Source organism: Hemiscyllium ocellatum, chromosome 4 (assembly GCF_020745735.1).
Source record: "Hemiscyllium ocellatum isolate sHemOce1 chromosome 4, sHemOce1.pat.X.cur, whole genome shotgun sequence".
Classification (NCBI taxonomy): Eukaryota; Metazoa; Chordata; class Chondrichthyes; order Orectolobiformes; family Hemiscylliidae; genus Hemiscyllium; species Hemiscyllium ocellatum.
Window position 1 is genome coordinate 135,444,992 of NC_083404.1, and position 26,798 is coordinate 135,471,789.

At 41.5% G+C, this 26,798-nt stretch overlaps 1 protein-coding gene across 1 annotated transcript; it reads right to left on the minus strand.

Annotated features, from left to right (window-relative positions):
- Positions 1 to 1,073: 1,073 nt before the first annotated feature.
- On the minus strand, positions 1,074 to 25,164 carry LOC132815253 (matrilin-2-like). Its single transcript, XM_060824067.1, has 9 exons — positions 25,107 to 25,164; positions 21,813 to 21,959; positions 17,760 to 18,329; positions 15,244 to 15,366; positions 12,868 to 12,990; positions 9,793 to 10,206; positions 7,780 to 7,932; positions 4,408 to 4,500; positions 1,074 to 1,598 (listed from the first exon to the last, which is right to left on the minus strand). The coding sequence occupies exons 1-9, from the start codon at positions 25,162 to 25,164 to the stop codon at positions 1,543 to 1,545; spliced, it is 1,737 nt and encodes a 578-aa protein (XP_060680050.1). The 3' UTR covers positions 1,074 to 1,542.
- Between the last annotated feature and the right edge of the window lie 1,634 nt (positions 25,165 to 26,798).

A 26,798-nucleotide genomic window follows, 5' to 3' on the forward strand; every position in this document is an offset into this window, starting at 1 on the left:
TTACAGGTAGATGCAAAATAACTTTAGTTTTCCTGTTTTAGAGTCATACAGCGTGGAACAGATCATTCAATCCATGTCTTTGTAGCCCACATTTGTCCTATCAAATCTGTTCCTTTTCACATATATAATGAAGATTTTACAATTCTATTCTATCTCTTTTGCTAGTTTGCACTTGACTTTGTTCTCCTTTCATCAGGTTCTTGGTCCTCTTTTGTCTGATTCTCATTGCTTGCATTTTTCCAGTTTACCACGTTTCCTGCTATTATCTGCTTCCTTTCATCTAATGCAATGTTTAACTCTTCCATTAACTATCGTTGGTTTACCTTTGTTTTTGATGTTTGTGTCCTTATTACACAGTGCTAAATCTAAATTAACCAGATCCCTAAACAAAAAAACTGCAGATGCTGGAAGTCAGGAGCAAAGACAGAAATTACTGGAAAAACCCACTGAATCTGAAAAATTAACTCTGCTTTCCTTCCACAGGTGCTGCCAGGCCTGAGTTTTTCCAGCAATTTGTTCTTTGTGACATGATTCCTGGTTGGATTCTCAATCTATTGCTCCAGAAACCCTTTTCGTACAGTCAAGGAATTCATCTTCCACATTTAGTGCTGATTTGGTTTACCCAGTCAGTGCCTAAATTGAAATTGCCCATTGTTACTGTGCTGTCCACATTACATCTCTGATTTTCCCTCAAAACTAATACCTGTACTGTTGTTTACTACAATTCCCTCATAGTTTGCTGCCCCTTCTTTCTTTGCTCACTCAAACTGAATCCATGCTTTATTATGCATTGATAAATTATAGTATAATTTTAATAGAAGTTGGTTGTTTGATTAAGAGCTGTTCATTCCCAAAATGCTTCAGAAACATTGTAAATTTAGATGGTAGGGGTCACAGATTTGGAAGGTGCTAATCTGTCCTTGATTTATTGTAACTGAATTCATTGTGTTGCTGTTCTTAAATGGGGAGAAGAGATCTAGAAAATATTTGTGATCTTTTGGCAGGGTTTCTTTTGTGGGGCTGATAAAGTGGGGGAAAAAAGACTATAAAATGGATTAAACACAAACTACGCATTTGGTTGACATCCTCTTTTTATTTGTTTTAACATATAAACTGTTAGGTGTGTTAACTCATCAACCAGTGGGAAGGATGATGAGAACAATAGCTTTCTGCAGCAAAAGGCAAACAGCCCTGAATTGTTTTTGCAATAATCCTGGCAATATTCATTAAGTATGCACATTTCATTCATGCTGAACTATAGTAGCAGTCTTAAAATTAACTAATACTTCTCTACAGATTATCGGTGAAGTGGAAGTGAGTTGTCTATATTTCTAATAAAAATATGTAACACATGGTAAAAAGGATTTCGTTTCTTTCAGAAATGGATGAGGCACTAATCATTTTCCCTTCGCCAGTTTGTAAATACCATATCATCAATAAAATGTACAAAATGAGTTGTCTAATCACCTGATCAGAAAACAACTCTATCCACCAAACTAAAGTCTTTGTTTATAGGAATTAAAGAGAGATGTATATTCCATTTTACTTGGCTTTGAAAGAGTTCTCCACGATCTTCAGCCTGTTCATCACTTCTTCCAGTAGTTCTAGTTAAGGAACTCAAAAGATAAAATGTTGGCAATTGCTGTTAAATATTATATACAATAATCATATGCATTGTACTGGTATAAGTTGTTTCAGCAATTTTAAAAAAGCTTTGACCCTATTCACCCAGCAAGTTTAGGATCAAAGCACTGAATTTCTACCCGGTGACACGTTTTGCATCATGTAGTCAAGAGGAGTTAATTGTAAGTTACTGATTTGACTGTAAATTCATATAGTCTCCCTGACATGGAAACACAAATTGGGTTATTGCTGCAGCTGTATGGGGTGCTCATGAGGTCACGCCTGGAGTATGGTGTACAGTTTTGGTCTCTTTACTGGCACTGGAGGGGGGTACAGAGGAGGTTCACTAGGTTGATTCCAGAGATGAGACGGCTGGTTTTGTGTGTAGACTGAGGCTATTCTCATTGGAATTTAGAATGAAGGGAAATATTACAGAAACGTATAAAATGAAGGAAATAGATAAGAGAGAAGCAGGGAAGTTGTTTCCACTGGTAGGTGAAACTCGAACTAGGGGCATAGCCTCAAAATAAGAGGAAGCTGGTTCAGGACTGAGTTGAGGAGCTGCCTCACCCAAAGCGTTGTGAATGTGGAATTCCCTGCCCAGTGAAGCAATTGAGGCTACTTCATTTAATGTTTTTAAGGCAGTTGGGTGTTTGAACAATAAAGGATTTAAATGTTACGGTGAGCAGGTGCGTTCACGAAAAGATCAACTATGATTTTATTGAATGACTAAGCAGGCCTGAAGGGCCAGATGGCCAACTCCTATTATGTTCTTATTAGGAGAATTAGATTAGATTACTTACAGTGGGAAACAGGCCCTTCAGCCCAACAAGTCCACACCGAAGCAATATTCATTAAGTATGCACATACCCGTACGTTTGCCCTTTACCTAACACTATGGGCAATTCAGCATGGCTAATTTACCTGACCTGCACATCTTTGGACTGTGGGAGGAAACTGGAGCACCTGGACACCCACGGAGAACGTGCAAACTCCACACAGTCAGTCGCCTGAGGCGGGAATTGAACCAGGGTCTCTGGCGTTGTGAGGCAGTAGTGCTCACCACCATGCCGCCCACTAAGCATTTGACCCCTTATGCCTGTTTTCCTATGCAATGAGATCAGGCTGATCTGTCTGTTCAAATTCCACTTTCCCATATAGAGCTTGTAACTGTTTCTCTCTACAAGCCAGTTATGACTTCTGTGTCCCCTTCCTCTTTAAAATTATTCAATGACCCCTCACCGCCCCCCCCCCCCCCCCCCCCCCCCCCCCCCCCCGCCACCTGCAACAGAATTCCAAAGTCACAATCATGGTCACAGCAGACATTGCATGTTTAATAAATCAATTGAGTAAAGTCATTTAGACCCGTTGCTGGGAAATTTGCTATACTACCCAGTGTTCCTCCACAAACCTTTGCCTACTATCTCACCACCGTCCCTCAATACACTCTATTGCAGCTTAAATTCTTTCCAACCAAATGTTGGGATTACTGCATACAGTCATTGGTCTGAAGACAAACTTAGTTGCCTTGCCTCTCCTTTGCAATTATCTGTTGCTGAACAAAGATTCGATGGGCCAAAGGGCTTCTTCTGTACTGAGATTCTAAGATTGTTTCAGGATAACTATCAGATGTTCACCTCTGTAACATCGCTTGACTTCATTCCTGCCTCAGTTTAGATCAGAATGGTGCTGGAAAACTGCAGCAGGTCAGGCAGCATCCGAGGAGCAGGAAAATCGACGTTTAGGGCAGAAGTCCTTCATGATTTCTGATGAAGGGCTTTTGCCTGCAACGTCGACTTTCCTGCTCCTCGGATGCTGCCTATCCTGCTGTGCTTTTCCAACACCACTCTGATCTAAACACTGGTTTCTAGCACCTGCATCTTCACTTCTGCCTTTATTCTTGCCTCAGCCTATCTGCTGAAATCCTTATTCGTGCCTTTCGTATCAGTAGACTTTCCAATATTCCCCTGGCTCTACTCCTATATTCTATCCTCGGAAAGCATGAGGTTGACCAACTTGTATCAAGTTTAGTTCATTCATCACCTTGTGCTTGTTGACCTACATTGGCCCCTGGTTAACCAGCGCTTTAATCTTTAAAATACTATCCATGTTTTCAAATTCACCATGATCTTGCCCCTCTGCTAAACCTAATCACCTCTAGCTCTACAACTATCCAATTTCTGCCCTGTTCCAGTCCTGAACTTTTGATCATCCCTGATCCATGCACTAGGGGACAAGGCTGTTTTAAATTCAAGTCTTTAGGATGGCACAGTGACTCACTCACACACAGTCTCTGGCCCAGGTTTGAGTCCACCTCTGTGCTACTGTTTGTGTGGAGTTTGCACGTTCTCCCTGTGTCCGTGTGGGTATCCTTCCATAATTCAAAGATGTGCAGGTTGGGTGAACTAGCTATGGGAAATGCAGGGTTATGGGGATAGGGTAGTAGGTGGGTGGGTATAGATAGGATATCCTTTGGAGAGTCTGTGTGGACTCGATGTTCTGCACTGCAGAAATTCTGAATGAGACCTGAACCCAGAACCTTCTGACTCAGGTAATAGTGCAACCAATTACCTAAATGTAAATGTGTCTCCCTCCTTGCCCTTTTTTTAATTATAGACTGCGATAACCACATTCCCAGTGCCTATAGCCACCAGAATATTGAGAAAATGAAATTAATCTACACGTACTTACAGACACTCAGAATAAATCTAGGTCATTATTTTGCATTGTGAAGGAAATTAAAATTTCTTTAAAGTACTGTTGCACAGTACATCGAAAGGATATATTTCTGGTTTAATGTCCGTATTTCTTCTTTAGCTTGAATCTGGAACAACACAATTGCTTCACATTTGCATTGATCACCAAGTGATGGAGTTCCTGTAATAATTTGTGTACACTTATTAATTTCATTCTTACTGTGTAGAGTTTCATACAAGACAAGTCTGATTCCAGAGTGAGGTCTGACTTGATAGACTGTAAGTTTAGATTTTGCAAACTGCAGTGATCAATTGTGATAGTCATGTGGAGATGCCAATGTACTTTTATAGTTTATTACATGAAAGGAAGGAGAAAACACAGATATAGGAACAATTTGAAAGGGTTTTATTACAAATATCAAATAAAGATTTTACCCTTTTACACTCAACAGCAATCTTGTAGACACTCGAACCTGTGTTTGTTTGTCCAGTTTCCACTTTAAAGTTTGTCAGTTGGCACAGCTGTATCTGGTTTATTTCAAACCTACGTATTCAGAATTGAGTGGTGCTGGAAAAGCACAGCAGGTCAGGCAGCATCCGAGAAGCAGGAGAATCGATGTTTCAGGCATAAGCCCTTTGTCAGGAATTCATTCCTGACGAAGGGCATATGCCCAAAACGTTGATTCTCCTGCTCCTTGGATGCTGCCTGTCCTGCTGTGCTTTTCCAGCACCACATGCTTGACACTGATCTACAGTCCTCACTTTTTCCTAAACTTTTGCATTCACTCTTATCATCTTTGTTTAGCAGTCTTATCAATAGATGTTAACTAAACTGCTAAAACAGGTGACTTATTCCTTAATGTGTTCCTTAAATTCGTGTTCTCAACATCCTTGTAGGACATCCTGCTCTCAGGCACTTTAAAGCCTTTTGTTTCTGCATCCTCTCTCTCATTCTCGGCCACTTAGAACTTTTCTTCTACCCGGGCTATTCTGGAGACTGCTAACCTGCACTGCCGTTGGTCCAGGCCTTTTCTGACCTGCTGCTTGTACATTCACTGATCTGCTCCTTTCCTATGAGAGGAAACTCATTTCTGTCTCGTTCTCCCTGTCTCCTAGGCCACCTTGTTGCCAAGCAACAGACCTTTTTTTTAATCATTCACCTTTTTTAAAGTATGTAAACAGATTTCCAGATAACTCAATACCACTGAAAAATGAAACTAAGACTATATCCTTTCTTTCTTGTCACACAACATAGAACGATAAATCAAACTTAAAGATGTATATAGTTTTGTCCATTTCAGAACACATTTCCAAATAATAACATATATCAGGAACCTTCATCACAAGCTCAGAACGTGATGGTGGGGATTGTTTATTGGACTGGAGGCCTGTGACCAGTGGTGCGCTGCAAAGATCGGAGATGGGTACACTGCTTTTTGTCATTTATATAAATGAATTGGATGTGAATTTGAGGAATGGTTAATCAATTTGCAGATGATGCCAAAATTGGTGATGTAGTGGACAGCAAAAAAGGTTATTTCCGAGTGCAACAGGACCTTTGATCAGATGGACCAAGGGATGGCAGATGGAATTTAATTTAGATAAATGTGCACTTTGGTAAGGCAAATCAGGGTAAGATTTATAGACTTGACGGTAAGGTTCTGGGGAGTGTTGCCGTACAAAGAGATCTTGGAGTGCAGGTTCATAGTTCCTTGACATCGGAGTTGCAGGTTGACAGGATATTGAAGGAGGTGTTTGGTACACTTGCATTTATTGACCAGTGCATTGAGTATAGGAGTCTAGATTAGAGTGGTGCTAGAAAAGCACAGCAGGTCAGGCAGCATCCAAGGAGCAGGAAAATCAATGTTTCGGGCAAAAGCCCTTCATAAGGAATGGAGGCAGGAAGCCTCCACGGTGGAAATATAAATAGGAGGGGGTTGGGCGTGGGGGGAAAGTAGCAAAGAGTACAATAGGTGAATGGGGGTGTGGATGAAGGTGATAGGTCAGAGAGGAGGGTGGGGGATGGTAGCAAAGATCTACAGTTCTGGGTGGACCTACACAATGGGTGAATGGGGGTGGGGATGAAGGTGATAGGTCAGAGAAGAAGGTGGAGCGGATAGGTGGGAAGGATGATTGGCAGGTAGGACCGGTTTTGAGGACGGTGCTGAGCTGGAAGTTTGGAACAGGGGTAAGGTGGGGGAGAGGAAATGAAACTGGTGAAGTCCACATTGATGCCCTGGGGTTGAAATGTTCTGAGGTGGAAGATGAGGTGTTCTTCCTCCAGGTGTCTGGTGATGAGTGAGTGGCGGAGGAGGCGCAACACCTGCATGTCCACGGCAAAGTGGAGGGGGGAATTGAAGTGTTGGGCCATGGGGTGGTGTGGTTGATTGATGCGGGTGGCCTGGAGATGTTCCCTAAAGCGCTCTGTGAGGATGCGTCCAGTCTCCCCATTGTAGAGGAGACCTCATCGCGAGCAACAGATACAATAAGTGACATTGGTGGATGTGGAAGGGTCCTTTGGGGCCTTGGATGGACGTGAAGGGGGAGGTGTAGGTGCAGGTTTTGCAATTCCTGCGGTGGCAGGGGAAAGTGCCTGGAGAGGAGGGTGGGTTGTTGGGGGGTGTGGACCTGACCAGGTAGTCACGGTGGGAACGGTTGGGAGGTCATGTTGCAGCCGTGCAGCACATTGGTTAGGCCACCTTTGGAATACTGTGATAAATTCTAGTCTCCCTGCTTTACGAAATACATTGTTAAACTTGAAAGGGAGTGCAGTAAAAATTTACAAGAATGTTGCGGAGATTTGAGCCATAGGGAGAGGCTGGATAGGCTGGGGCTGTTTTTCCTGGACCCAGGGAGACCTCTATAATCCTTATAGAGGCTTATAAAATCATAATGGGCATGGATAAGATGAATAGCCAAGATGTTTTCCTGTGAGTTGGAGAGTCCAAAGCTAGAGGGCATAGGTTAAAAGGGAGGGGGGAAAGATTTCAAAGGGACAACTTTTGCATGCAGAGAATGATATGTAAATGGAATGAGCTGCCCAATTTGATAAATTGCAGGTACAATTGCAACGTTTAAAAGGCATCTATGGGTATTTGAGTAGAAAAGGTTTAGAGGGATATAGACCGAATGTTGACTGATGAGACTAGATTAATTTAGGATATCCGGTCGGCATGGACGAGTTGGACTGTAGGGTCTGTTTCTGTTCTCTACTTGAAATTGCAAAATTCTCCCCTTCCAGATATTTTGAACCTTGCCACCAATTGCACCTAGAAACAAATGGTACCGAAACATGACACTAATTGGGTCAAGAGCTATTATGCTGTACTTCAGTTGAATTAATGTCACAATATTAATACTGACTTCAGAATTCTTCTATATATGACAGGAATTATTCTGACTTATAATGTTCCCTTGGAGGGAATTCCCACAGAAATTACAATACATGTTACTTAAGTACCTTGACAAATTTGTAGTTTGACTGTTTCTGCTATTTCCCCCATGGTCCTGAAGTCTTTTGTGTAATGCAGGTATTCATCATGTGGCAATGAAGCAATTTGTTGTAGTTGTTCTTCAGTTGCCTTGCCAACTCCAATAGCGAATATATTGATACCTGTAGAGACAGTTCCCATGAGTATGTTGTTTCTCTTCACCTTCAATGCACTATAGAGCCACAGAGTGGGTTATTGTGTGAAACACACCAACTGAACAGGTGATGAAAGCAGATGTGATTTATAACTTCCAAAGAAAATTAGATAAAAACTTAAAGCTTTGCAGGATTTTGGGGAAAGTACAAGGAGAAGGACTAATTGGATTGCATTTTCAAAGAGTTAGTACAGTGATAATGGGCCAAATGGCATCCCGTGCTGTATAATTCTGAAGAACATCTTGTCCTTGGCTGTCAATCAAGGAAAGGTGGACAATTGTGTAATGGGGACGCATATAGGTAAAGAGTTTACCAAAGAAAAAAGGACTCCAACCAAAGTGGTGTCTGGACTGGCCCTGTACTGAATGCTTTGATTTGATGATACAACTGAAATGAAGACACTTGGTCAATTTCAGATTCATGAGGTAGTTGCCTCATGCCTGTTCAACAGTTCACTCAACTTGCAATTCATTTTCAATGGGTTGTAAAGGCCACAAGTGAAGCATTAGTAAGGTGGTGTAACTGTGCAGGTTAACTACTTACTGCAGCTTTTCTTAGCTTCAGCCTCTGAAAGGTGACAGCACATTAGAATTAGGCAGCTGTCCTGGACACTATTTAGTCATCAATCAATATCACTAAGGATTTATAATTATGATTTTACAGTTTGAGAACTTCATACGTGTAAATTGGCTGCTGTGTCTCTTAAATATTAAAAATACAATACCTTTGGTGAATGATAATCTATCAATCTCAGACTTAAAAATTAATTTGGTTTCAGTCACCATTTGCAGTCATCAAGTTCCCTGACCTCATAATGATCTATGTACCTAGAACCAACTCAATTTTCTGCAGATGTTGAGATGTTTAGCTTTATATAGAAAATAATTTATCCTATGCTTTCAAGATCCAAAGTGCATTACCTCAAATAGGCCTACATTGAAAACCTTTTGCCATGGTTCTGCCCAATCACTTCATCAATATCTTGATGTGATTTTCCAATTTCATCTACCCAATTTACAATAGTGTCTACCCTTATTCAACAGCTCTCATAGACAATCATGCGACAGTGGTGAGAATGTACAGTTCCTGTAGCAGATTGGCCATGATCCCATTAAAAGGGAAAAAGACCTGAGGCACTAAATAGCCCCGTGCTACTATGTTTCAGCGTCTTTTGTGCTGATCTGAATAGATAGGACTTTGGTTAAATTCCCTAATTATAAACACTGCAGCAGTCGCTATATTGCACTTTGAGACTTTAGCCATGTCATTGAGCTACATATATGGGTAAAATTATTGCTTTGTTACAATGTTGTTTTATCTGCTATTGAAAACCAGTATTCATAAATAATTAAAATTTAATCAAGTTAAAATAGAAGATTGGGTCCTTAAATGGCCTGACTGAAGAACAGAATGGCCTACTTCTGCCTTAAAGGAAAAAAAGACTTGCATTTATAGAGTGCACTTCCCAACCTTTCAATGCCCTGCAGGACATATGAAGACTTGTGCTGGAACACAACTGGCTTTATGCAGGAACCCAATGTGATACTGAGCAGTGATCTGTTTGTTTTAGCGGTGCTCACTAAGAGACAGGTATTGGCCAGGGCACTGTGAAGAACTCCGCAGCTACATTTTGGAAGATTGCCTTTTGAGACTTTCGATGCCCACCCAAGGGGCCTCAGGCAGCACTCCACTGACACCAGAGCTTAGGTTTTCTAGAGTGGCATTGAACTTATGACTAAAATGCGAGAACGTAAGTCAAGACAATGTACAAAAGCAAGCTATACGATTCTCTGGGAGATTCTTTGCATGGTGTAAAATGTGCATTACCAGTCTGCTTTGCTTCAGTTGCCCATTCCACAACATCGGCCTGTTGCCGGCTATCAGTGAGCACGATCGCTATCCTTGGAACGTTTTCTGCAAGGGCTCGAGCTCCTTCGGCCACCTTGAAGCTGTTTTTAAAGATCTGTCTCCGAGGGCGTCCTCTTGTGGGCTGTTGGCCTATGGATTTAGCTCGACTCACTGCAGCCTTGACCTGGTTGACAGTGCTGTAGCGTCGGAGAGGAAACTCATTCCGGACCTTAGAGGAATACTGCACCAGACCCACTCGAGTTGCGTTTGGTGCAACTTCCAAGCCATCCACGATGCTGTTGACAAACTGTTTCACTGAGCGGAAATGATTTGTTCCAAGGCCTTTGGATTCGTCAATGAAGAAGACAAGGTCCATAGCTCCATGGATACACTCTACAGCATCCAAACAGAACATTAAACAGAATGTGGGGGAAACACACACCGATAAACCCAATCTTAAACAAAAGTTAACGTATGCTATTTAACTTTTGTGCAGATAGATATCTTTTAAAAATGGTTTCTTGAGAAAGCATTGTGGCAGAAAGTGCTAAATTGTAATGACAATTAAATAAATCAAGTTTAAGAATTTACAATTTAGAGATAAAATAGTTGAAATAGAATAAAGTATAAGCTAATAAAAAGCTGGCACCATTGTGTGTGTAGAATTGATCACATTTTATTGCAAAATCAAGGTCTTCTTACTTTCAACCTATTGACGGGATTGGACAAAGTCTGCATGGATTTATGGAAGGGAAATCATGCTTGACAAATTGATTGGAACTATCGATTATATTAATTACATTCTTGACAAATTGACTGGACTTGTGGTAAGTTGGTACAACTCAGATATCCAGACAGTGATAGAAAGAACATTGGAGCCTAATCGTTATATTACAAGATAATGAGAGGCATAGGTAGAGTCGATAGCCAGAGACTATTTCCCAGGGCAGAAATGGCTAATACAAGGGGTCATAGTTTTAAGCTGGTTGGAGGAAAGTATAGAGGGGATGTCAGAGGCGGATTCTTTACACAGAGAGTTGTGAGAGCATGAAATGCGTTGCCAGCAGCAGTTGTGGAAGCAATGTCAGTGGGGACATTTAAGAGACTGCTGGAAATGCATATGGTCACAGAAATCTGAGGGTGCATACATGAGGATCAATGGTCGGCACAACATCGTGGGCTGAAGGGCCTGTTCTGTGCTGTACTGTTCTATGTTCTATGTTTGTTACAAATGTGTTTGGTGTATTAATGTGCCTATATAGAGGAACTCAGTTATGTCCCCATTTCACACCGATTCATCACCAATTCAATGTCTAATTAACCAGGCAGACTCCAATTTTGGATCACTACATTGAGAGGCTAGAGGGTCTCTTGTGGTGAAGCGAAAATGACCGTCTCTCTGAGCCTAGAGGTGTGGGTTCAAGCCCCACCTACTGCAGAGATGTGTGAGATACCATCTCTGAGCAGTTTTAATAGAAAGCATCTAATGAAGCTACAACACCAAAAGAGGCCTTCAGTCCTAACTGATGAGACCCTGTTCATTACTTTTAATCTATCCTGGTACTCCTTTCTTCTTTTCCAGCTTCTCCAAAATAAGAGCTCACATAGAGACACTGCACAGCAATGGCTTTACAACTCCAATAATGATCAATGTGAGGTTACACAATGCTGAGAGATCTCAGGCTTACCTTCAGATGGTTATTTATCCAGTTAAAGTGATGAGCCATTCACTAATGAATACAAAATGATAAGGGGCTCTTGTAGTGTAGGAGTAGTATCCATCTCTCTGAGTCAGGAGGTCTAGGTTCAAAACCTACCTGCTCCAGAGAAGTGTAATGACATCTCTGAGATGAGGTAATATGTAGAAATGCTGGAGCATAACAATGGGTTTAGTGAGGCTTCCTCTGGAAGGCTGTGTCCAGTTTTGGTCGTCCAGTTATAGGAAGGATATTATTAAGCTAAAAAGGTTTGAGAAGAGATTTACCAGGATGTTGCCAGGTATGGAAGCTTTGAGTTATAAAGAAAGGCTGGATAGGTTGGAACTTTTTTCACTGGAGCATAGGAAGTTGAGAGGTGACCTTATAGAGATTTATAAAATCATGAGGGATATCAATAGGATTAATGGTAGGTGTCTTTTCCCTCGGATGAGAACTTTCAAGACTAGGGGCATATTTTTAAAGTGAGAGGAGAGAGATTTAAAAAAGACAAGAGACAAATTCTTTCACACAGAAGGTGGTTTGTGTGTGGAATGAACTTCCTGAGGATGTGGGTACAATCACAAAGTTTAAAAGACACTTAAATAAGGATGTGAATAGGAAAGGTATGGAGGTAGATGGGCTGAAGGGACTAGTTTAGCTTTGGGATTATGTTCAGCATGGCCTAGTTGGACCGAAGGGTCTATTTCCATGCAGTATGCTGATCTGCATAACTTATTTGTTTAACAATTCAGCATTTTGCGATCTGCATTCCATTTTGATTCCTTGTAATTCCCAAACAATGAGTCTCCGATGTATGTGGTGCACAACTGACTCTGGGATTGTGATTTAGGCAAGTTTCAATCAAGCACATCTGTTTAATTTAGTGTTTCTTGTCAATGAGGATTGAATGACTGTTTCTACATCATTGAATCCCTACAGCATAGAAATAGGTCATTCGGCCTGTCAAGTCCACACTAACCATCCAAAGAGCATCCCACCCAGATTCACCCCCCCCCCCCCCCCCCCCCCCATCCTTGTAACCCTGCATTTCACACAGTTAACCCAGCTAGTTTGTACATCTCTGGACAATTTAGCACAGCCAGTCCATCTAACTTGCACATCTTTGTGACTGTGGGAAGAAACCAAAGCACACATGGGAGAATTTGCAAACTCCACACAGACTGATGATGGAATTGAACCTGAGTCCCTGGCGCTGTCAGGCAGCAGTGCTAACCACTGAGCCACCCTAAATACATTGTTTGGATTGGAATAAAAAGGAATTTGGCTTGTTATGAGACAGGGTCTAGAAGAAGATGAAATGTATGTTGTGAGAGTGAGTAGTTACTGAGGGACATACTCAGACATGTCTTGCCATCGGGGTGAAGTTTATATCCTTTCCGACATCTGCAGAAATAACTGTCCTCCGTGCTCACACAATCATGTTCACAGTGGTGCCTGGCCTGGACACAGAAATCAATTCCTGTAAAAAGGACAAAGAACGTATTGAATTGTGTTAATTTAAAGCAGCTGTTACTCTTTTTTTCCCCAGTAGTATAGATATTTTAAATCAAGTTGCTCAGAGATGTTATTAGGCCTGACCCCAGGTCTCCAATCTCAGAGGTAGGGACACTACCACCATACCACAAGTGCCCTACAAGCAAGCTACTGTATATTAAGCATATACAAGTCATTTAGACTTTTCAGTTCGAACTGGGGGCATGGTTAAGCTGATAGAAGTCTGTAAGATTCCAACAGGTTAGGTCTCAAGGGTGTGTCAGGAAATATATCAGAATATAATAATGCCATGTGAAAAAACCCAATCATGGTGATTTTAATCTTGCTGTAAATTGGAATATTCAGATTGACAGAGATAACCATGAGGAATAATTTGTAAGTGAATTTCTTAGAATAATATGTTATGAATCTGACCCAGGATAAGGCTTTTCTTGGATCTATAGATGTGTATCGAGGCATGTTTAAGAAATGATGTCAGAATAAAGGATCCCCAAGGAAATAGTGATCATAACATTTAGCATTGTTTGAAAGGGAAAAGTGCTGGTTGGAAATTAAGCTTAAATAACAATAATAACATGGGAATGAGGACAGAGCTGGTCTGATTGGAGGGGGAAGGAGTTTAACAAAAAAAGATGGTTGATGAACAATGGCAAACGTTCAATAAATTAGTTCATGACTCACAATAAAGGTATATTCCCATAAGAAAGAAGGATTCTAAGAAAGGGATAAGCCAACCATGGTTAACCAGGGAAGCTAATTAGCATAAAATTGAAAGAAGAAAAATATACAGTATGGCAAACCTTAGTGGTAAACCAGAAGATGGGAAAGTTTTTAAAATCAACAAAAGATAACTAAATGAATAATAAAGAGGCAGAAAATAAACCTTCAGCAGCAAATAATATTAGGATGGAAAGCAAGAGCTTTCTAAATAAGTAAAAGAGAGTGGGAAAAGTGACTGTAGATCCCTCACAGGATGACATTGGGGAATCAATAATAGGGAAATGAAAAAAAGACAGAGGACTTGATTTTTGTTTATTAGTGTAGGAGACCCAAAGAATTCCAGAAATATTAAATAATTAAGAGGCAAAGGATGAGAGGAACTAAATTCAATAATTAACACAAGGGCAACAAATGGGGCAAAAGATTAACAAATTCCCTGGACCTGATGGATTGCATCCTAGATTATTAAAGGAAATAGCCAGAAGTCACACGACACCAGGTTATAGTCAAACAGGTTTGTTTGAAATCATAAGCTTTCATTCAGATGAACTTCACCTGACAAAGAGGCAGCGCTCCGAAAGCTTGTGTTTTCTGACTTTATTCCCCCTCCCCTATCCGAATCCAACAATGGAACCTCCACATCAAACGAAATAGCTACAGAAAGAGTGATAGTAATTCTCCAGGAATCTTTAGATTCTGGAAAAACAACATATAATCCCCCTCTTTTAAAAAGGGGTCGGTAACAAAAAGCAGGTTACTAACGGCCAGTTAGTTAAATGTCTGTTATTAATATCTCATTACACTCTACTGGAAAGGATGTAATAGCAGAGCATGTCAGAATAAATGATATGATCAAGCAGAGTCAGCCTGACTTCAGGAAGGAAAAATCATGCCCCTGGCAAATCTATTAGAATTCTTTGAGGGGGTAACAAGCAGCACTGCAAGGCATTGGACACACTATGCTGTCTCCTTTAACCCTTCAGATCTGATTGTAACCTTCTTTAACACTGTTGAACCTCACCATCACATTCTCAGCTACGACTAGGACAGGCTTTTTATTTATTCACAGAATGTGGGCATCACTGGCTGGGCCAGCATCTACCGTCCATCCCTAATTGCCCAGAGGGCAGTTAAGAATCAACCACATTGGCTGTGGATCTGGAGTTACATGTAGACCAGACCAGGTAAGGATGGAATCTTTCCTTCCCTCAAGGACATTGGTGACCCAGATGTGTTCTTCCTGACAATCAACAATGATTTCAAGGTCCTCATTAGACTCCAGATTTTATTGAATTCAAATTCCACCATCTGGATGGATTCGAACCCAGGTCCCCAGAAAATTACCTACTTCTCTGGATTAATAGTGTTGTGATAATACTCGGCCATAGCTGACTAAACACTGGCCTATAATGCAACACCCATTTCACATGAAAGTGTTTAAAAAACATTCCCTTCAAATGGTCAAAGCGATTTAAACTATGACACCAACTGGCCTTACTTCGGCAGGTTTTCTGATCACTGTTGAGGACGAATCCTTTTTTACATTTGCAAATGAACGACCCTGGTGTATTGACACATATCTGTTCACATCCATGGCCAATCACTCCGCAGAGATCCGTATCTGTGCACAAAAAGAGAAAGGTTTATCGTTAGTGAAATATTTCTCAAAGGTACATGATGAAAGACCACGAGAGGAAGATGAAGAGATGTGGAATGTTGTGCTTGAAAAGGTGTGGGAAACTGATTCAAAAGGAACTTTTCCAAGGATTAAAAATAAAGCAGAAGGCAGTGTTATACTGGAGGAGGGACGTGTGGGATGAATTGGATAGCTGTTTCAGAGAGCTGGCACAGGTTCAATGGACCAAATGGCCTCCTTTGGTGCTGCATTAATCTATTTATCTACACTTCCTGCATAAGCAAATCCTGTGCATTACCTTCTATCTTAACCAAGACAGATTACTCCTTTCAATTAGTGTGAAATCGGTGCTAAATGATTGACATTAGGAAATTATCCTGAAGGAATTCTTCACAATACTGACAAGTACAGCCGTGAAGATGCATCAATTGTAGTGAATGAAACTTCAAAGGGTTTCATTGAGCTGGATTCCACTTAAAGGCAAAACAAAGTGGGCCAGCAAACTTCCAAAGATTTTATCAATATCTGCTCGTGGATTGGACTTTCATGCAGTCCCTTCTCAAAGTTAATTCACTGAGAGAACTTGCATTTCTACAGCACCTCTTCCACCAATCTTCCTAAAAGGACTCCCGAACGCTTACAATGCAATTTGACATTACCTCCTCTCGGTCTTGCTGCAGTTTCAGCAATGACCACTGCTCCAGGTGGCACTGTCGGAATGAGTGAGTTGCTTGCCTCTTATTGGTCAGCTTTCTGAGGTGTAACTTCCTGTACCAGTCTATCATCAGCCAATGCTTACTGATGGTTGCATGGTTACCCTTCTTTGCCTGGTGATATTTTGAAAGCAGAGTTCACAAGACCCCTTAAAACCCATCCTTTAGACTGATGCAAAAAAAAGGCCATTTGTCTATCTAGTCAGTCCTGGCTCTCTCTACGGTGATCCTGACAGTCCCTAACCTCAGGCTTTAGCCCTGTATCCCTGCAAGTTTATCTCTTTCAAGTGCTCATGATTTCCTTCTGGAATCATTCATTATCTCCATTCTCACTCTCCTCTGCTAAAATACCTCTCCTGTAGGCAGTGAGTTTCAGATCTTTTCAAATCTATTTGCTATAATAAAAATCTTCTTGATCACATTCTGATGCAAGGTCTTAAATCTGCAACTCTAGTCCTTTGGATGACAGCCAATGGAAACGGATTATTTTTGTTTATGTCTCTAAATCTCCCGTAGTTGGGAACAATTCTCTCAGATCTCCCCTCATTCACCTTCACCCGAGGACCTACTCAGATTCTCCAACTTCATCCTTCAGCTAAATTCGCTCATCCCCGGTAAATGTCCTCATCCCTCTCTCAAGTACTCCTCCTCAGGCCTGGTGACCAAACAAATTAGGTGCCACACTCAAGTTGTGGCCTATTGAGAGTTTCATAAACATTCAGCATAGCATGCCTACTTTTGCACTAAACATCTCTTTATATGAAGCCTAAGAGAGCACACAATTTGCCAAATAATCTCTCAATATGAGCTGGCGCTCTCAAAGATCAGTGTACTTGCACCCACTGATCCCACACACCCATCAAACTCTTTTGACCCATGCCATTAAGTGTATATTACCATTCCCGCTCTTTGGGATGCACTTCGGATTTGGACAGATACATGGATAGGAAAGGTTTCCAGGGACATGGGCCAGACACAGGCAAATGGGGCTAGTTCAGTTTGAGAAACCTGGTCAGCACGGGCAGGTTGGGCCGAAGGGTCTGTTTCCATGCTGTATGGCTCTACGATTCTCTGTATCAAATCGCATTCTGTCAGTCTGTCGCTGTCTTGCTGCATTAGATTGACATCATTCTCCCTGTCTGCCACATCTCCAAGGCTAGCACCATTGGCAAATTTTGGAATTTTATTCTGTAATCCAATATCCAGGTCAATTGGACATATTTTTGAAACAATAGCAGTACCAGGAAAAGCCATCATTCTGAAAGTCAAAAATTGTTGTGACTTGCTGTTTTCTGTATTTGGCCAATTTTTGACCCAAGTTGGAAGTCTTGCTACTTGAACCTCAGTTTAAGATAGTGTGGTCTTTTGCACACACTTGAGAGGACAGATAGCATTTAGGTTTAATGTCTCAACTGAAACACAGCACCTCTGGCAATGCTGCACTCCCTCAGTGGTGCACTGGACTGTCGGTTTACATTTTGTGCCTAAATTTTTTGGTGTAAACTCACAATCTTGGGAACCTCCTGATGCTAAGGGTGAGAGCATTGGCCACAAAACCCTCTACATGGCTAAATGTTAAACAGTGCATTTGAAACATAATGGTGCTATTCCCATCCCGTCCCCACTTCGCCCCCCCGCGCCCCCCCCCCCCACTGCCCAACATACCACATATTTTGGTTTGGAATTCAGAGAGGAGAGTTTGGATCATGCTGAAATTCTGCACAAAGAACACGTGTTTCTCATGTGGCTCGCTCCCAATCAGCTGGAGTGTCTGCATATCGACTCTCCCTACACCCACAGCGAATATCAGAATTCCTGAGTCTCTTGCTTGAGCTGCTACTTCTGCCACCTTGTCCTGGGGTCGCCCGTCCGTCACAATAATCGCCACGCGTGGCACGTTCCAATCGAACGGCCTTGCCCCTTCCTGAGTGGAGAATGCCACGTTCATCGTGTATTCGATGGCCAGCCCTGTCATGGTACCAGTTGCCAGGTGCACCATCTCGTCAACTGCTCTCATCATGTCCTCCACCTTCCTGTGGGTTTTGAGGGAGAACACACTTTCGACAGTGCTTCCATAGAGGACAAGGCCCACTCTTGTCTTGGCCAGACCGATGTCCAGGAATTTAAGGATGTTTTTGATGAATTCCTTCACTTTCTCAAAGTCAGGAGGAAGTATACTTCGGGAACTGTCAATGATGAAGACTAAATCTAAGGCCTTGCCAACGCATCGTTCCTCTGTAAAATAAAACACAATATTTACAGTCTAGAAAATGCATTGGAGTACAGGTAGTTCTTCTATTAAGTGATTGTTGCTTTGTCATACAACTCTGTGTTATAGAAAAATTGCATTTTAGAAACAGCACACAAAGTGTTGGCGACGTAATTGCATCACAGCCAATACATGTTTTAAAAGTTCACACTTTAGAAACTGTCCCCAATCGCGTTACAGCGAATTCGTGTTATCGAAATGCACTTGTAGCAAAATGATCTGTAGCTTCTGTCATGGGTAAATACCACAGGAGCAGGCCATTTTACTCCTTGAGTGTGTTCTGTCAATCAATGGCTGATCTAGAAGACACCCTCCTTTATTCTTCCACAGAACAGGTCATAATTGGCAAGCCCAACATTTGTTGAACAATCCTAATTACCTCTTGAACTGAATGACTTGCTCGGCTATTTCAGAGGGCAGTTAAGAGTCAACTACATCACTGTGGATCTGGAGTCATATATAGGCCAGACCAGGTATGGAGGGCAGATTTCCTTCCCTAAGGGATGTTAGTGAACTAGAAGTGTCTTTTTAAATTTAAGCACAATCAATAGTTGTTATCAATTCCAAGACAAGTTTTCAATTCCAGCTGCCCATGGTGAGATTTGAACTCATGTCCTCAGAGCAATGGTTTCAGGCCTCAGCATTGCTAATCCACAACAACATCACCATCCTTCCTGCCCCAGATCCCTTAATCACTTTGGGTAATAAGAACCTCTCAATGTATTTTAAAACTGACAACAAATTTAGCATCAGCTGCCATTTATGAAGAGAATTCCAAGTTTCCAAATTTCTTGATTTTACTCCTGAAATTTCATTTTTTGATTAAAGCTCCTAGATCAAGATCCACACCTCATCTCCATGCCTCCAAACAGTGAAAATACTTTTTCCTGACTACCTATTTTTTGTTCTCACTAATATCTTGAAAATTTCCATCAAATCGTCCCATTCCAACCATGGTTTCGTTCAGTAGTTGTTTGGTGCTGTCCTCCCAAGTACAATAAAAATTTTATAATTGAGATTTCTTTCACTCCTTTCCTCCCTCAACACCTTATCACAAGGATTTCGGCCTTCACGTCACCTCATCATCTTCTCACTCCTCTGAGATTACTGGCCTCTGATCCACTCGAAATGTCTTCCTCTGAGATATTCCCAGCCCATGTCCAAAGCCATCTCCTTGTTCTCACTGTCTGCTCCTTACAATACCATAGTTTCAATCATAGACAAGTTTAGCTCTGTTTACATCTTTAAGCATCTAAGGCCCCCTTTGACACCTCCAACCTTCCCTCCATCCATATAGCCCCTGGAAAAAATGAGCCCAAATTCATTCACAGCTGCACTTTCATCATCTAGCCTTTGACCTTCCATTTTGCATGACATTCCTCCAACAACTGATTCACTCTCTGCATTGTATCTGATGTTCCCATCCCCAGTGAAATGGTACTTTCTCATGTGACGATGCTGTCGCTTGGAAAAGGTTATTTTGTCCTTGGTTTTTTTAAAAAGAGGTCATAAAGGCAGAGATGCCGAAGGGTCTGTTTCATCAATGGAAGGGGAGTGGTCAGTTCTTCCAGTTCAGGTTTCTCTAGTTTGTGAGACTCCGGGGGAGTTATAAGCTTCAGTAAAGAATTCCTCTGACTTTCTTCTAAAATGTCTTGCTGGAAATTGTTCCCTCCTGCCAGTAAGAATCTGTGTTTGAATTTACCTTTTTGTCAAAGGGTGTGTCTATGGGATGTTACTGTATCAGGTCAGTTAAGTTTTCCAATAGTTGAGTGGGTTTCTCTTCGGCGGGTCGATGTGGACTTGTTGGGCCGAAAGGCCTGTTTCCATACTGTAGGTAATCTAAATCTTAAGTTATTCTAAATTCTGCTTCCCTTTGTTCATGTTTTAAGTGTAGTGTTTAAATAAATACTGTTTTGCTTAAAGCCAAGTGGTTTGAGGAGCTGCATCACATCTGGAATATCCACTTCACATCTACCTTTAAAATAAGAAAGAATTAGGATCTAGGCTACCCTCTTAAATATTTTGAGGGGGTTTGGTCTGCTCCATAATGCTCTCTCATCCTGACTGTTCCCTTACAGCAAAGGACGCAGGCATGAAAGGAAATGACAGAGAATGGTTTGGACATCGTTCAGCAGATTTGGCTGGAAAATACCATCGGATTCTGTTGTCATCTGTTAAAACCACTGACTATTCCAGAATCCTGCTGGAATACATTCCAGATCATAACATACTCACTGTGCTACCATTAGCAGCAAAAACAACAGGACAAACAACATTAAGGATAGAGGATTAGCTAACTAAGACGAGACAGAGAAATGGGATAAGGTGGACATTTTCAGGATGGCCACCTGTAAAACAATGATATGCCACAGGGATCAGGAATACCCATTATTTTCAATATATAAAATACAAGGATAAAGTGCTGAAGATCAGAGTCAAAAAGTGTGGTGTTGGAAAACACAGCAGGTCAGGCAGCATCCGAGGATCAGGAGAATGGACGTTCTGAGTGTAAGCTCTTCATGAAGGATGTGGATGAGGATAGCCAGGTTTGTGGATGACACAAAAATAAGTGGGAAGACAAGTGATGAGAATAACACAAAGAGTTTGCTGAGAAATATAAACAGGTTAAGTGAGTGGGTAAAAGTGTGGCAGATGTAATGTGGGGATGTGTGAAGTTATGCACTTTGGTAGGAGGATTGGAGGAGCTGAATATTACTTAAATAGAGAAAGACTGCAGAACGCTACAATACAAAGTGATTTAGGATTCTTCGTCCATGAATCACAAATTGCATTTTCCTTCCTAACTGCCAGCTGAACCTGCATGTTTTCCTTTAGGGAACTCAGACTCCTAAGTCCCTTTGTGCTTCAGATTTCTGAAGCCGTTGCCACATAAACAATAGCCCACACCTCTATTCTTCCTACCAAAGTGCAGAACCTCACACTGTATTCCATCTGCCACTTCTTTGCCAACTCTCATAGCCTATCCAAGTCCTTCTGCAATCTTCCCACTTCCTCAGCACTATCTGTCCCTCCCACCTAGCTTTGTGTCATTCGGATGAAGGGTCACCAGACTCAAAATGTGAATTCGACTTTCTTCCCAGAGGTGCTACCTGACTTGCTGAGTTTCTGTCACATTTTCTGATTTTGCTTCAGACCGTAGCATCCACAGTTGTTTTATCTTTGTGTCATTAGGTTTCCTCTTAACCTTCTCTAAGAAGAACAACTGCATTCTCTCTGGTATCTCCACATTACAGTGATAACTCAGCTCTGGTATCTCCATGTGAACTTTACAGGATCGTTTTCAATATGCAGGAAGTATGGATGGAAGATTAGTTGTTGCTGCTTATTTAACTCACTCACAGTTTTTTGATGTGGTCCCTTTTCCTTACCGAGATGCTTTAGTGCCAATTTGTGTGACCTGTTGTTTTGAGCTATCTGCCAGTACTCACCAACGTATTGTTGTGCTGCGATTTCATCTCCTGCGTTTACTTTGGATTGTTTTGCATGCTGTGTTTTTCTGGCCAATGCAACATTCTCAACCAGTGCAATTTCCAAAAGAAGCAGCAGGAAGATATTTCGTGGTGTCATCTTCACACCTGAGGAGTTATCAGAACAGACGAACATTAAGAATAGGGAGGTCAGCCATTATTCCCACCTCAAGCTTCTTCAGTAACATCAGTGCTCAACTTCATTGGCTCCAGCTGAGTCTTACAGTTCTCCCTGCATCCCAAATTCACAAAATGCTCACCCATCTATTGCTGTCAATACTGAACACTCCGCAACCCTCAGAGGTAGAGAATTCCAAAGGTCTGCTGCTCTCTGAGTGAAGAAATTCCTCCCCATTTCAGTCCCAAATATCAATCTCTTAATCTGTGATCATGCCCCAGTTTCTAGACTTTCCAGTTGGTGGGTGGTGGAGGGGTGGGGGACATACAGTCTCCATCTATTCTACTAAGTCCTCACGGAATCTGATAAATTTCAATGAGATCACTTCCCATCCTTCTAACTCCAGAGAGTATAGGCTGTCTCTTCCTTGACCTTGGGAACCCATGAGCCATGATTTGAACAAAGTTGCCCTTTGTCTATTTTTAATATATGATTTCTGTTATTAATATAGGCACCAGAGTATAGTGACTTAAACACTTTTCACTGTACCTTTTGCAAATGGTAATACATTACTGTTCTATTTTATTCTATTTTGTGATGACATGGAGAAAGACAACTGAACCAAATCAGCAACATGGTAACATTAAAGCATTCAACGATCTTTAAAATTGACCCCAATGGTTCCTCATTAGAATTTTTGAATAAACAATCCTAAGCTGTGAGAATAGTCAATCTTTGACCACCAGTTTGTATTTTAGAACAAAAAATATTGTAATTTATTAACAATATAATAATGTTGGTAGTGTAAGATTAAACGACAAAGTAATGTAGTTGGTTGATGCTAAAACCCAAAAACCTTTGATATCAGCTCAATTCACACAAAAGTGAGACAGACAGACAGACACACACACACACACACACACACACACACACACACACACACACACACACACACACACACACACACACACACACAGTTAAAGGATGAGTAAAAGAAAAGAACAAAACTGGCTGGATTGCTTCAGTGGGTTTCACAACGTCTTGTTCTACAGGCTTGGGCCATGCTTCCTTGGTTGATTATCTGAAGATGTTGATTATGGTCGATTTTACAGTTCACCCAGATAAAGGCAGGAATACATCTAGCTTGGTTTTCTATTCTCTGAATGACTAAGAAGATGCTTGTGGGAGGTTAGATATGGAACTTCCAAATCTTCAAGTTGTAGCTTCAATAATCAGAGAAAACACAGTCCAAAACTCAATTCAAATGTTGTCCTCTCCCTGACAGACTGAAGGGCTTATGCCCGAAACGTCGAATTTCCTTTTCCTTGGATGCTGCCTAACCTGCTGTGCTTTAACCAGCAACACATTTTCAGCTGTGATCTCCAGCATCTGCAGACCTCATTTTTTATCCAAAGATTTTGACCTTCCCCTCCATCAGGTCTCAGTTCTCATTCAATATCTACCATCTGTTAGGGCATAAGGTCCATTCCAAATTTGCTGTAACCACCTCCCAAGGACTGGCTGCATTAATAAACAACTTCAGTCAATCTGTTTACATGTAATGCTCTTATCAGATGATGCCACATCTGTAGAACCTTTTGATCAGGAACCAATCTGCAAATAACTTTCAGGGATGGCCTCACAATTAAATAAAAGCTTTTCGTTTACAATTCAATGGTCTTTTTTTCATTGTAACACAAGTTGTTACTCACAGTCCAAAAGTCATTGTTAGTTTACAATTCTTAGTTTCCAGCTCCGTACCAAAATTGATAAAAGAATAAAATAAAAGCAAGGAAAATCAGCAAGGGCGTTAGCAAGGTCCTTGCTCATTGGAAGCTTTCAGGAATAATGTTTCGTTGCACTATCTATCAAGAGTAGCTGATTGAGTTAGACCTTTATTCACCAAAGGGCTGATTTTATTGAAATGTACAAGATTCTGAGGTGGTATGACAGAGTAGATGTTGAGATGTTTCTACCAGCTGGGCAGTCTCAAACCAGGACACATTGTTGCAGAATAATCACTGAAAACTGCGATGTGAGGGAATGTCTCCTCCCAGAGTAGAGTGATTGCCTGGGGTGCCTACTCAGACAGTTTAATGATCCAGCCCAAATTATGGATCAGATTCGTGGACGATACCTTTGTTATCATTGAATGGTCCAATTTGGAAAGTACACACCATCTCATCAATACCATACTCACCGGGATCAGGTCCACCAGAGAAGAACAGGACAACAACCAACTCCTGTTCTTTGACGAACAGTGGGGAATTCCTTACCAGAGTGTATAGAAAGGCCACACGTACAGACTAGATCCTTAATTACAACAGTAACCACCCCAATGTCCACAATCAGAGCTGTGTCAAGATCCTGCTTAAACAAGCTATAACACACTGCAACACCCCAGAACTCCACATAAAAGAAGAGGAACACCTATACAAAGTTTTTGCCAATAATGGGTACCCTAGCATCTTCATCTGCCGATGCCTGGCATACAAACAACACCAAGAAGACACTGTGCCCCTCGACACATTGACCACCCTATCCTACATATAGAAACGTCTCAGAACTAACAATGAGACTTTTGTGCCCTCTGGGAATGAGACTTTTATGCCCTCTGGGAATAATGACAGCACTCAAACCCACAGCCACACGTCGCCAGCTACTATTCAGGCCAAAAGACCCCATACCCGCAACATGCACGGTGAATGTGATGTATAAATCACCGTGCAGTGACTCTGAGAAAATTACATAGGACAAACGGGCAGGAAACCTACCAGCAGAATACATGAGCATCAGCTAGCAACAAAATGACATGACCAATCCTCCCTCATATTAATATACACTGACAATGAAAGACACCAGTTTAACTGGGACAACATCATGATAATGGGACAGGCTAAACAAAGACAAGCTCAGGGAATTCTTGGAGACCTGATATTCATCCACTGGTGCCATAAACAAACACGTTGAAATCAACCCCATTTACCAGAACCAGAACCACCTGCCATGACAAACAGAACCGTATAAATTCTGGGCAGACCACAATGACAGCACTTCTCAAAAGGCTACACAGCACTGAAGATGTCACCCAGAAGGGTGATGAAAATCTTACAAGATAACCAACCAGCTTAGCGAACCGACAAACAACTTCAAATACATGGTGTAGCTGAAAAGACAGGCGTATGGCTGCTCCATTTTGCAGTCATCCATAGAGTTCTAATCCAAGATCCTTATAGAGACAATGAAGAAAAGGTTCACAACAATGGTTTCAGTTACAGGGAGAGATCAGAGAAGCTGGTTGGGAAGGCTCTCCTTAGATGAAGAGGGGAGATTTCCTTTATTCTTTCATGGAACGTGGGATGTCACCAGCAAACTAAGCATTTATTGCCCATCCCTAATTGCTTGGAGTTAGTTAAGAGTCAACCACATTTGCTGTGGATCAAGTCACATATAGGCCAAATCAGGTCAATGCGGAAGATTTCCTTCCCTCAAGGAAATGAATGAACCAGACAGGAGTTTTGTTTAAAATTAATCATTGAGCTTTACGATAGTCACCATTACCGTTAATGTCCAGTGACGTTACAGTGAAATCACTATCGTCATTTTGATAGATCTGTTCAAAATCCTGAGGATCTGGACAAACAGAAATGGTTACCTATTGGCAGAAGGGTTGATAACTGGAGAACGTGCTTTCAAAATGATTAGGAAAAATATTGAAAGCAAGATGAGGTTTTTTTTATACAATGAATTGTATGCTTTGGAATGTACTGCCTGAGACTGTGGTAGAAGCAATTCATTGTTGATTTAAAAGAAAATTGAATAAGCAGCTGGACTTAACAACCATGGAGAAAGGTGGGGAATGTGTCTAAGTTCCTTTTTGGGAGGGTTAGTGTGATGAGGTTTTTAGTCATTTGTTACAGTCCTGGGTGTGCCCCCAGTTTTATATTACAGTCTGTTTAGGTCCCAGTAACATTTTTGTCTAAGGTCAACAGTTTTTTTTGAAATCCTAGGTACTTATTAAGAGAGTAAAGCCACAACTTCCAGTTTTGAACAGACTGCAAACGTTTATTGTATATTGTCAGGAAAGGAAAACAATCTACAAAATGCTTGCAATTTATATTCTAATATTCAAAATTATCATGAGGTAAAATGAATGAACAGTTAAAGATAGCGAAATACTCCCCAGAGCACATCAAGATGCAGTCATTAATTTCTCTGTAACCCAGCTAGATTTTAGTGACACTATGGATAACCAAATCTCATTAAAATTTTCTCTCCTTCATGAAAGATTAGAACTCTTTACTCTTGAAGATCTAGTCTGTGAAGTTCCTCAAAGGCTGCATCAATTAGATTACTTACAGTGTGGAAACAGGCCCTTCAGCCCAACAAGTCCACACCGACCCACCGAAGCGCAACCCACCCACACCCCTACATTTACCCCTTACCTAACACTACGGGCAATTTAGCATGGCCAATTCACCTGACCCGCACATCTTTGGACTGTGGGAGGAAACCGGAGCACCCGGAGGAAACCCACGCAGACACGGGGAGAACGTGCAAACTCCACACAGTCAGTCGCCTGAGTCGGGAATTGAACCCAGGTCTCAGGCGCTGTGAGGCAGCAGTGCTAACCACTGTGCTACCGTGCCGCCCACAATTGTCACCTGCTGGTGGTTCAATCTCTTCTCCTGAAACAGAAACCCTGTGGACCCGTTAAGTTGCACTCCTGCCTTTAATTACAAGCACAACTGTGAATGTTTCACAGACAAAAAATCTCCCAGTAACTCTTCTCGCTTGGCAGGTAACTAGGAAGAGCAAATTGCCTGTTG